This window comes from Mercurialis annua, linkage group LG7 (assembly GCF_937616625.2).
Source record: "Mercurialis annua linkage group LG7, ddMerAnnu1.2, whole genome shotgun sequence".
In the NCBI taxonomy this organism is placed as follows: Eukaryota; Viridiplantae; Streptophyta; class Magnoliopsida; order Malpighiales; family Euphorbiaceae; genus Mercurialis; species Mercurialis annua.
This window is the reverse complement of record NC_065576.1, coordinates 48,677,353-48,690,164: the sequence shown is the minus strand read 5'-3', so window position 1 is coordinate 48,690,164 and position 12,812 is coordinate 48,677,353. Positions and strand designations below refer to the sequence as shown.

Genomic DNA, 12,812 nt, shown 5'->3' with positions numbered 1-12,812 from the left:
ATGTTTATCCAAAATTTACTTAAGTTAAATAAAAATTAAATTGTTTTATTTATATATAAATTAGTTCACGAGTCCTTAATTTAATTGAACTCATATACGAGTCAGGTCATGAACTCATAATCAATCTCATATATGAATTTGTTTGTGAGCTCATCATCGAGCTAGCTCGGTAGCTAGTTACGAGCCTTTATGTGAATGTAAATGAGATGAAACACCCTGAAATTCAATTTTGATTATTATAAATAAATAAATAAACATATATTAGAGTTCGAGCTTGTTCATTTAAATTAACGAATTAGCTAGAGTCATGAGTTCTTATCGAGCAGATCGCTGAGTAACTCGTAAGCGGTTTGGTTCACAAATTTAAATCTAGTCGGTCAAATTTATAAATCCTGAAAATTATCTGTAAGTAGAAATAAATATAATGAAAAATCTGATTGATTAAATAACATATCTTTTTAGTCCCTTGATTTATTTTTATGCTAAATAAATCCATAATTGATAATTAAAATATAAAACTGTAAGAGACTATGTATATGATTTTATGAAAATATATATATTAGTGTTAAAATAATTTTACTATTGTAAAAAATATATAAACTATTTCCTCAAATATTGATTATTTATCATAAAAATAACTTAAGACACCGAATTCTATCATAATACTATTTTATTTTATTTTTTTAATAATTGGAGAGAGAGAGCGTTTGTGTGAAGAATTGAACTCACAACTTAAATAGTTTGATGTTGATTACAATAATTATAATAGTTTTTAATTTGCCTTTTCAATATAAATATTGTAACTCATAATTATAATAGTTTTTTATGATTATATAAATCCATTTTTCTTATTATAAAAGTAATTTTGAAAAACTACTTTGATTTTTATATTATATAAAATGATGATTAAATTAAGAGAAGATAACATGAATATCCAAAATTAACAAAAGATAAAATTTCTATATTTTAAGTTAATTATTTAAAATTAAAATAATAAATTTATCTATATTTTAAAACATCTACAATAAAAAAAATTATTTATATTTGTGTGAGATAGAGTAATAATAGTAAAAACTAATATATCTATGTTTTTTGAGTTCAATTAATTCTTTATTAATCGAAGGAAATGCTTTCCAATCCACAAATTTGTTGAATTTTTATTTTGGGTTACAAATTTTGATTTTATTCTTAGTCTCTACCTTCATTTTCTTTTTACTTTTTATTAACACTTCTTTTCCTTGGATAGCAAGATTCAGCACCTAGAATTTTGCTTTAAGGTCCACAATTTTGGGTATTCAATTTAAATCTGATGTGGGAGAAAATTATTCCTCTTCAAACTGGAACTACCACTGAACTGGATTTTCAATTCAGAAGTGTCAGATCTTATTTCTAAATATTGATTTCTGACTATAGATTATATACTTTTTTTTAGAATAATATTATATATAATACTTAAATTATATAACTATGCCCTGATAAGTTAAATTATATAACTATGGTTATTCAATCACTGAACTAATAATACAAGGAGTACTATATTTTTTTCGTGTGTTATGTTAATGGTTAATTTTCAATTACAATATCCTCTGATATGAATGTATTTTTTATAGCCATTATTTGGATTGATCGATGGATCTGAGGTATAAAATATAAATTCTCAAAATCAATGTTATATTGACATAATGTTTTTTGCATAATAAATTTAACAGCAAGATCTAATAATATTATCCAAATTATCAACCGTCAAGATCTAACATTAATCAATTAAAAACCTCTTACATTAAATTCCCCAAATACCCTAAAAATCAAAACAATCAAGAAGTGTAATTCAAAAAAATAGTATGAACTACTGAACACTCATAAATTATATACAAAAAATCCAATTAAATCCAAAAATTTAGAGAGCTTAATCTATTTTAATTTAATTAATTTTAAGTGTTTGATATGGAGAAACAGGACTGCAATGTCTAAAAACCGACACCTTCCATGCCTTAATTTCACCGTCTAAACTTCCACTAAACACTGAAACGACGCCGTTGTTTCCATCGTCGCCACCATTTTCCCAAACCGCTGCTAAAGACTTCACCGGTTTATTATGCCCTTCCAAAACAGACAAGCAGCAATATTTCCCATCATGTCCTCGTTGCCAAATCCTCACCGTCCGATCAGCTGACCCACTCAACAACAGATCACGGACGTTCACCAAACTCAAAATGGCCCTACCGTGGCCTCTCAAAGCACCAATCACAGCCATATGATTAGCACTGTCTTCTCTCTCCCAAACCAAAATCGAACGGTCACACGCACCGGAAAATAATACTGATCCGTCGTCGTTTAAAGCCAAAGCATTAACAGCTGATTTATGTTTCTCTAGCGTCGCTACTAACATATGCTTCTTTTCATTCACCGGTTTAGCCCAAACCCGAATCTTACAATCCGCTGACCCGGTATACACAGTTCCGTCCGGCGACACCGTAACGGCGTTAATAGCATCGTCATGCGCTTTAACACTCTCTAAACACCGTAAGTCAGAAGCTCTCCATATCTTCAAACTTTTATCCCACGAAACGGAGTAAATAAGTCCTTTATTAACGGCCAGACTAGTAACGGCGTCAGCATGTTCAATCCACAGCATCTTCTTATGACGCCGGACGTTAACGTAGTTTTTCGGGAGAATAAACTTACGTAGACGGTCGTTAACGGTAGGTAAAACGGTTACCAGCCTATGCTCTTTGTTGTTGACATGTGGCGATATTTTCCAGACTCGGATTTTACTGTCTTGATGAGCGGTGAATATCTTCCCGTTACAGAAGCTGACGGACTTGACGGATCCCGACGATGAGTCATTGGCGTTGAACGTGTGGATGAGTGTCCACGTGGTGAAATCGTAGACGTTGATGATGTGATTGGAGGCGGTGTAGAGGAGGTTGTTGTGGAGTGACAGAGAAGTTATATGGAGATTAGGGTTAGGTTTCAGGGAAGCGGTGGAGTTGTATGATATTGAGAGATTAAGAGATTCCGGCGTGATTTTCTGGAGGGACGGGACTGACGGGAGTGTTTGTAGAGAGAGGTTGCTTTGAAGGCTAGACATGGAGGAGAAGGAGGAGGTGGGTGGACTGGAGTCGGAGGTGCTAGTGGTGTCGGAGTAGAAGTGTTTAGAGGCGGTGGATGCGGCGGTGGAGGTGGAGGTGGAGCAGGTGGTGGAGAGCCATGAACGGACTTTCATTTTGTTTTTGTTTTGGTTGTAGAGAGGAGACGATGAAAATGTGCGTTGTGGGGGAGAAGATTAAATAGAGAAAGGAGGGAGGCAGATTTGAAAAAAAAAAACTAATAAAATATGAAATAAATATAAAAAATGAATAATAGAAAATAAAATAAATATATTGTCCACTTGGAAGGAAAGGGATATTGTTTATCTAATGAAACGGTCCCTCCAAGGTTGATAAAGCCTGTAATTTTCAATAGTATTCGTGAATTTATTTTTTTATAATCCAATCAATACACAACTTGTAAATATTTAATAATATTTTCTTTCACAATGTTTTAAATTCGATATTTCAACCTTCCTCAAGACAATTTTAGTGTTAATAGCTTAAAATTAATGGACGAATATTTATCAATTTTTACAATTCAAATTTAAAACTAAAAATAATAATCTATAGGATAAAAATTAATTGATTTATAAAAAATTACATATTTTTATTTAATAAAATAATAATTTTAAATCTTTAAGTGATTTTTAGTGTATCTACTGTAATTAATAAAAGTACACGTGAGATTTAATAAGTTAATTTTGCAATGTGCCAATTTTTATTTTTATTTCTCTGAAATCCAACTTGAATTTTACTAATAATGGTTACTAAATTTAGTATGAAAGTCAAAGGAAGACGATGGCAGCTAGAAGATAAGTAAGGGGAGCGGCTATAGAGTCAAATGGTATTTCTACTGATATAGACGCACGGCAACTTGCTTGATTCCGAGTAGACATGGAAGAAAATTATACTACTAGTGTTTGAATTTTATAAATATATTTTTTTGTTATAAAACTTATATTTAATTTTTAAAAATACAAATAATTTTTTTTTATTATTGTTCAACCTCTAATCCACTAATGAAATTAAAAATAAATTTAAAATTTATTGATATAATTTATTATATTATTTTTATATAGATAAATATATTTTTTAAGTAATATGACATCAAAATTGAAGATAAATTTATTTAACTACCCCTTATGATATAATTGTCTAGTAGAATATATATAATTTTGCTAGTCAAATCTATTGAATGACTTAATTAATATAAATAAAATAAAATTTGATCGCTAGATTTATTTTAAATTTAAATTAATCTAAATATAAATTAATAAATTAAATTAATTTTTAGTGATTTAGTAAATAAATATAATTCTAAATAACTAAAGATTCTATTTTGTTCATTTTTTTATAATTCTATTTATTGTTGAACTGAAATAAATTAAGCAATTAAAAAATGAAACCGCTACAAAAATCAAAACTATAAAATAGTTAAATAAATTTGTTCTTTAAGTTTAGATGAATAATCCAATAGTTTAATAAATTTATTTTTAAGTTTAGATAAATAATCCACAATTTATAGCTCATATATATGAATATTTTGGACAATATTATGTCAAAGTCGTAAATTTAATTTTTGTTCATAAACGTTTTTATTTTATAATTGTATAGAAAAAGTAAGATGAATAATAGTATGAATTTAATATTTGAGCCGAAAAAACGCGTTGAACTTGAAGGTGCATAGAAAGTGATTGTGTTTCCTAGTTGATGCATAAATGGGGCCTGGGGTTTCATTCTTTTAGAACTTTCCGCTTTTATTTACTAGCAGCAGCTAGCTACTGTTGCTGTCAATTCAAGCTGTTTCCAGTTTCCACCCTCCACTAACTCGTCGCTAAATGTCATGTTCCTACCTGTAAGCCTCAAATGGGTCACCTAAAGTCAAGCAGGTAAGAGTATTTCTCCAAATGTCAATTTAGTATATAAATTACTTAATTATAATTATATGCTATAATTTTTATTAATTAAATTTTTCATATTCGTTATGTATGTTTTATATATAATTGATACTATAACATTTAAATTACTGAACTGAAATATTAGTATTTAAGATAAATTTATCAATTTTATCATAGTTGTAGATATAATCACTTTATAGGCTGAATAATGTTACAAAATAAAACTTTTTCGACTTTTTGAGAATTTATTCAAATTTTTTATAAATCGTAAATCTATCTAAATATGAAAAATTTACTTAAAATCTATCAATTTTCTAAACATGATTTTAATTATGTCTATAATAGTAATTCAATGTGTAGGGTTCAGGTAAATTAATTTTAAAAAGAATATCAAATCGAGTTTCAAAATTTGGATAGCTTTTCAGTGAATTGACCAAGTCGAGATAGATTTATAATTTTTAAAGATTTTGATACATTTTCAAAAGATTTTTAAAAAGAGTAATGCTATATAATTCACCTTTTTTAACCCACCTTTTTGTACCAGCCGACGTGGTAATTAAAAAGAGAATGTATATAGTTTTATTTTTTGAGATATACACTTTTGGAAAAAAAATTGGACGATTGAAATATTATCACATAAACAAAGTTATAAAAGGTGGGATATAAAGCATTTTTTAAAAAGAAAATTAACTTTTCAATACTATTAGACCTAATTTATATAGTTACAAAGGCAAAGGCCGATCTCTTTCTATTTTCCGACTATTTTCCGATAAATATTCATGAGCTTCAGCCAGCACTCTTTTCTAACTCAGAATTCGCTCAAAACCCCTGAAATGATTGGAACTATTAATTAAGTAAATTTTGAAAAGGAAATAATTGCATGATTCACGTTAATTAACTTCATGTGAGAAGAGAAAGAAAAATATGGCAAAATAAAAGTAAAAGAGACTCAGAAGAATGGAATATGGATAAATTTTTAGGTAAACTCTGTCTACCACGTTATCCGTGAGATAAGACAATCATATTATAACATCTCATTAAAATGAGAGTATTTTTGTAATTTTGTTTGTTATTTGCATACACTTTTGAATAATGATATTATAAAAATACCCTCATTTTAATGAGGTGTTGTGATATGATTGGTTTAATCCGCGGATAACGTGGTGGACTGAGTTTATCTAAGAATTTATCATGAAATATAATGCAATGAGTAGACTGTAGCTAGCTTGGACCAAGAAATTAAATGAATAAAGACTACGACATTAATTATTTTACATTTTAGAAGGATTAATTGGTAGCCGTCGACCAGGAAAATGCAGCTATTTAAGCATTTGGTCTTCTATTGCATAGACAAAATTAAAGATCAAGGACCACTTGGTATTGTGAGTTTTTACCTAAGTTAATTAATCACATTCAACAAATTAAGGTATCAAACAAAACCTCTACGTCAAACTTTTAATTTCGGATAATTATTGTAAGGGGTGTTTTTTACTACCATCTAATGCTACTTTTTTATTCTCTTTTGAATGTCAATTTTCAATAAAATAGACATATTTAAAAAAGGGGAATTATCTTATACATATAACTGTTGTGTTATGTAATATTTACAATAAGTTAATGAATATTTACAATATAAAAATATCTAGATATCATTTATTTTTTATTATTAAATGTCCTAACATTGCAAACATTACATTGATTTCTTGCACGAATAATGTGATACAATTGCATTGTATAACTATTTTTATAAAATTATTAAATATTATCTAAATGACAAAAATAATCATACATATATGTATACGAAAAATCAAGATATTAATTTATTCCGCTGATTAAAGTAACTTGCATCAATTAATATTTCAAAAATTTATTCTTGAAATTTAAAATGGACATGTAAAAGGAATCAGAGGGATAATTAATTTCAGTAAGGATTAAAAAAAAATGTGTTAATAATATAAACAATTTAAAAAACATACAAAAAATGACAAAAAAAATAAGATTAAAATTATGTATATATTCATATACTCCCTCTGTTCCGTTTAAGAAGGGACAAGCGACTTTTTTATATACATTAAGAAAACATTAACTATTATAGTGTTTCCTTATTTTACCCCTATTTATGGAGAAATTCTTAGATAGACTCAGTCCACCACGTCATCCGTGGACTAAGCCTATCACATAATGACACGTCATTAAAATAATGGCAATCTTGTAATATTACTATTTAAAAGTGTAAATAAGTAATAAACGAATTTATAAGATTGCCATCATTTTAATGACGTGTCATTATATAATAGGCTTAGTCCACGGATGACGTGGTAGACTGAGTCTACCTAAGAATCTCTCTGATTTATGATAGTGTTGTATTTTGTGTATAGACTAATAGTCATTAATTATGAAAAGAGAAAAGAAGGTAAAAAAGAAAATTTCATATAAATTCGCACAAAAAATACGATATGACCTTTTTAAGTGAGATAAATAAAAATAGAGTATGTTCCTTTTTAAATGGGACGGAGGGAGTAGTTTCAATCAGCAAATTTAAACAAAAAGCGCTTCATCTTGTCATTTAAAATGATGAAAAGTACACAATTAATTGTCCATAAGCAAAGTAAATAAATAAATAAACTATGTACGTGTATGCCTTTGATATGTACATATAGGTTGTCATTTTGAACCAATCACAGTTAAATAAATTATTAAAATTTCCAATTATGATTGGATATATTTTACATCAAAGACAACTCATTATTTCTTTACATATCTTTGTGTGTTAGAAAATGGATATAATAATAACAATAACAAAATTGAGCAGGTCAATTTCTTAGTAAAATTTTTGAAAAAAGAAGTTATCTATATATTGTATAAAAAGATAATAAATTATTAATTTATCAAGCAACTTGCAAAGTGACTCTTTCGTCTAAATTTAAAATAATTTGGTTGCTAAGTTCATGGAGATTTCCATAGGATAGACGGCAGAAGACAAAAACGTCATTAACAAGGACAGAGGAGTGGGATGGAAATTAAATAAATTTATAACATATGATCTTTTTTTTTTTTTGATAAGCCCATCCGGTTTCCAAGGCTTCGCCCTGACTAATCCGGATCCAACCCGTATCGCGCACCTGGCATGGTGGGCGAGTCTTCCAGTGGAAATTTTCTGCATTCACAAGGACTCGAACCCGAGACCTTGCTTAAGCGATATCAAGCCGCTTACCACTTGGACCAACTCCCATTGGTTTATAACATATGATCTTTTAGGGTTAGGCTTGGATTAATATATAGTTGGTGTATTGAAATATAAGTCAGCATATATATATTTATATCTGGAGCCAATATCAGTCCGATTAATCCGGATTAAGCCGAGGAGGATTCCGTAAGACGAAAAGTTCTCCTAATTAATTTTTAAAATTATTTTATATTTATATCTCGAAACTAATTTAACTAGTTAAAAAAATAAACTTTTACCATTTATCGTATTCTTATTTGTAAAAATTTGATTACATTTGTTTTAAGTATATGATACATGTTATGAATAAATTCCAACTATAAAATGACACTTCTAAATAACATTCCATATTCAGATTAATTTTCACTCGAGAATAGGTTTTTTGCGAGAGGTAAAACTCTAATTTTAAATTTTAAGCGACTGTGTACATAAATATAGTTTGAACTGCAATTTCATTTAAATTAAGAGATCGTTTTATCAATTCATATATATGTCTTCAGAATAAAATTTGCACTTTGGAATGCTTGTTCATTTTTCTTCTCAATATGAAGATAGAGTTGGTCCCCTCCCATGATTCATGGAAAAGGGTATTGACTATGTACTTAATCAATTAATTATGATAGAGAGATTAGGTTTCAATTAAGCTCTAATTAATTAAGAGGGACTAATTTATCAACATGTAAAGAAGAAACCATATGTTTAATTATTTATCAAGCTTAAGCGGAGTAGGGATAATAGGCAGCTAATTGATATATGCATTAATTTCCTAGAGTGATGTCCATGATCATTATTGGTTATAGTTTACTTAATCATGATTAGTTAAATATTAATTCTTCATGCATAGGACCAGTGAAAAAGTGATGTTGCAACTTGCAAGTCATTTTCTCATGCATAAGGCCTGTGCAAGATTTAGCTGTAATTTAATTTAAGCAAGATTTAGCTGTAATTTAATTTAGGGAAAAGGCTCAAAAATGACCCTAATGTTGCCACCCAGTCTCTTGTAGCCCCCTCAAGTTTTCTCAAGCTCAATTATGACCCTTATGTAACGATAACCTAAAATATGACCCCCTCTACTTAACTCTGTTACTGTAAAGGTTAACGTTGCTTATGTGGCACAAAACTAGCCGTTGTCAGGCTGATGTGGATAATTTCACGTCATTTAAGAAAGGAAAAACGTGAATATAATTGATTTCAGTTGTGAAAACCCTAAAATTGAAAATTCCTTACAATTGAAAACCCTAAATTCGAAAAGGAAAACTGAATTCTCTAATCCATCAATATGCCTTCATCCTCGTCTTCTTCTTCTTCTTCGAGGAGATACACATCAGTGGGGAACGAATTTGAAATGGAATATGAAGGACAAGAAAGGTACTGCTACTGTTCAGCGAATGGTTATAGGCTTAAAGCTCCAAGAAGAACGGCATGGACTGTTGGTAATCCAGGCCGACGATTTTTCAATTGTCGTTACTCAGACGTAAGTTTCTTTAAATGTTTGTTAATAATTAAGTTTACTGGTGTAAAAAATGATTCTGGCATTTTGGGATTCTTCTTGTAGGGAAATCCATTTAATGTGCAAAAGTGCAATTATTTTCAGTGGTTCGATGGACCGATGAACGAAAGGGCTATAACTGTGATTAATCAGTTGAGAGATGAAAAGAAATTGCTGCTAGCTGAAGTGAAGTGGATGAAAAAGACTCAAACAAGGGATGAATTGAAGAAGATTGAGCAGTTGACATCAGTTAGGAAACTGAAGAACTATGCCTTTATTGCTGCTGGAATTGCTTGGTTTGCATTTGGTGTGAAGCTTCTGTTTTGATTAGGTTGCATTTGATGTGCTTAGATTAGGTTGTATTTTATGTTAAGCTTAGGTTAGGTTTATTGTTATGCATGGTTGTAGTTATGCTTAAAATGCAACCAAAATTGATGTTATGTATTGGCTTTTGTTATGAAATGAAGTCTTTTTGTTATCAAATTGCCTATTTGTCCTGTCTTATAATTTGAACTAACTGGAAGACAAACAAAATAATAATAGGTAACAAAATGAAACTGAAACTGACATATATATATAGATTCCAAATATTTGTTCAAAACCACAAGCAAAAAGGTGTTCAACCACAAGCAAAAAGGCCATTATCATATGGCTGAAATTCAGGACCAATAATGTTTAGCAAAGTAGCAATATATGTGGTAGCAAAATATGTGGTATCAAAATACAAAGGAGACAATCTAGCCTATTGTGTTTGTGGTCTCTTTCCTTTGTCCATCTGCTGGCTAAGCATTTGGTTCCTTTGTTGCTCCAACTGTGATGTGGTAATGCTAGGTCCTCCTTTCCATTGCAATCCAGGTGGTGAAAATGGTAAGTTAGTTGGATGCCTTATTGCAGTACCATCTCCAGTGTATTTGACTGTCCTTTGGTTAGAATTGGAGGTTGAGCCATTGCCTCTAGCTTGCCTTTTCAGCATGCGCAAGTCCCTCTCATTAGGTATTGGAAACCTAGTTTGTGGATCACTGATGACTTGGGCAGAAGGTTGAAAGGATGCAGGTCTCACCTCATAACCAGAAGGCAAACCAGGCTGCACAAAATAGGGAAAACCATTACAAACTAAGCAACCATGTCAATCAACAACAATTATAAACTAAGCAATCATGCCAAACCAAAAATGAAGCTTACATTATAAGTTGTTTGGCCAGTCTCTTCATTAATTAGAGTACCATATCCAGGGGTAGGGCCTTTTCTTTGATAAGCAGCAGCTTGCATCCTTTGGCCTTGTTTGGTCCTTCTTGTTGCAGGGCCTGTTGGTGTTGGGCATCCAAATGCAGGGCCTGTTGGTGATGGAGGTACAGGTGCAGGGCTTGTTGGTGGGCCTCCAACAGTAGGGCTTCCCCTTGGTGCAAGCCATGCTGGGGTCCTAAATGATGGGGGTACAGGTTGTGGTTCCTGGAAATAGACAAAAACACAATCACACAAAGTAAAACACAATCACACAAACAAAAACACAATCACACAAACTAAGGGGGTAGAATATACCTGATCTGGCAATGACATATTACAACAATTCTTTTGATTGTGACCTTCATCACCACACTTCCCACAGGTCTGGATATTACCTCTTTTAGAGAGTTTAGTTGAAGACCTTGATTCATTGGAACCTCTAATTCTCTTCTTTCTTGGCCTCCCTGTCTGTTTGGGAACTGGAGGAGGCTTCATAGGCAAGAATTGATCACATTTGAAAAACTTTTTCCCTGGTACAGGTTGGAAACAGTTCTGGTATGCCTTTTCAAACATTGATTTGTGATACCACTTGGCCAAATGCTGTTTTGGCTCAATTCTCAAATGGCGCATAACACATATTGCATGGGGGCATGGTATTCCAGTAAGTTCCCATGCCCTGCAAGTGCATTGTTTCTTGTCCAGATGCACTGTGTGTTTGTCATCCCCTTCACCCACTTCAAATCCATGATCTCCATTAAATATTGCTTCACATGATTGTGCCTCATGATCTTTGTTATCATGGAAAAGATCCATACATATGGGGCTCCATTCTGTCCTCCATTTCTCTTCAGTTCCTCTAGTTTGTGCTATTCTGGTCATAGTCTTAATCCTGATGTCCTCAAGCATAGACACAATTGGTTTATGCCTTGCTTCTTTGATCCATGAATTGAAGCATTCAGAGATATTGTTGTCCACTGACCATGAGCCACATCTGCTTGTGAAATATGCTCTTGACCATTTTGAAGGAGTATAATATACAAGGCCTTCAGCAGCTTTGACACTGATCTCACCAATTTTGTTTAGGTTGGATATGAATTCCTCTTCAAAAGAGCTCCAAGCACAAAACCAGAATAGCTTTTCAAGTTCACCTCCTTTCCAATTCTTTGACCAATTAGCTAGGATATGCCTAGCACACCATCGATGCTCAGATTGAGGGAGTATTTCATCCACGGCAGTAACCAGTCCCTGTTGCAAACATGCAAAACATAAACTTAGTGATTAGACAACATGTAAACAACTAATAGAAAATTACATAAACTTATAGAGATTACCTTTTGCATGTCAGACATCACAGTAAGTTCACTGCCTTCTCCAAGCTGAAGATCTGTAGCCAGCAACTTAATAAACCACCTCCAATTCCTTGTGTTCTCTTTGTCAATAACTGCCCAAGCTATAGGGTACATCTGGTCATTGCCATCTTTTCCTACTGCTGAAAGAAGCTGGCCCTTGCATATACCTTTTAAAAAGCACCCATCAAGGCCTATGATGGGTCTACAACCAGATAACCAACCTTTCTTACATGCATCAAAACAGATGAACATCCTATTAAAAACCCTTTTCCCCTCTCTCAAGCTGTTACCACATAACTCAATATGAGCTGTTGTGCCAGGATTAGTTCTTCTCAATGCATCAGCATATGCCTCCAAATAACCATATTCCACCTTATAACTTCCATTCAATTCTTGCATGACCAACTGTTTTGCCCTTTTACACTTAGCCATTGAAATTTTAACTTTCAAGTCCTGCTCTACTGTATATTTTAGATCCTTAGCTGGCATGTCAGGTTTCCTATATAATTTTCTTTTCATCTCCATTGCAATAAA

The 12,812-nt window shown here is 31.5% G+C and overlaps 1 protein-coding gene across 1 annotated transcript; it reads right to left on the bottom strand.

Annotated features, from left to right (window-relative positions):
• Positions 1-1,724: 1,724 nt before the first annotated feature.
• Positions 1,725-3,270, bottom strand: LOC126657403 (protein JINGUBANG). The gene has a single exon (XM_050352080.2). It carries the CDS (start codon positions 3,224-3,226, stop codon positions 1,922-1,924), a length of 1,305 nt encoding a protein of 434 aa, XP_050208037.1. The 5' UTR covers positions 3,227-3,270; the 3' UTR covers positions 1,725-1,921.
• Between the last annotated feature and the right edge of the window lie 9,542 nt (positions 3,271-12,812).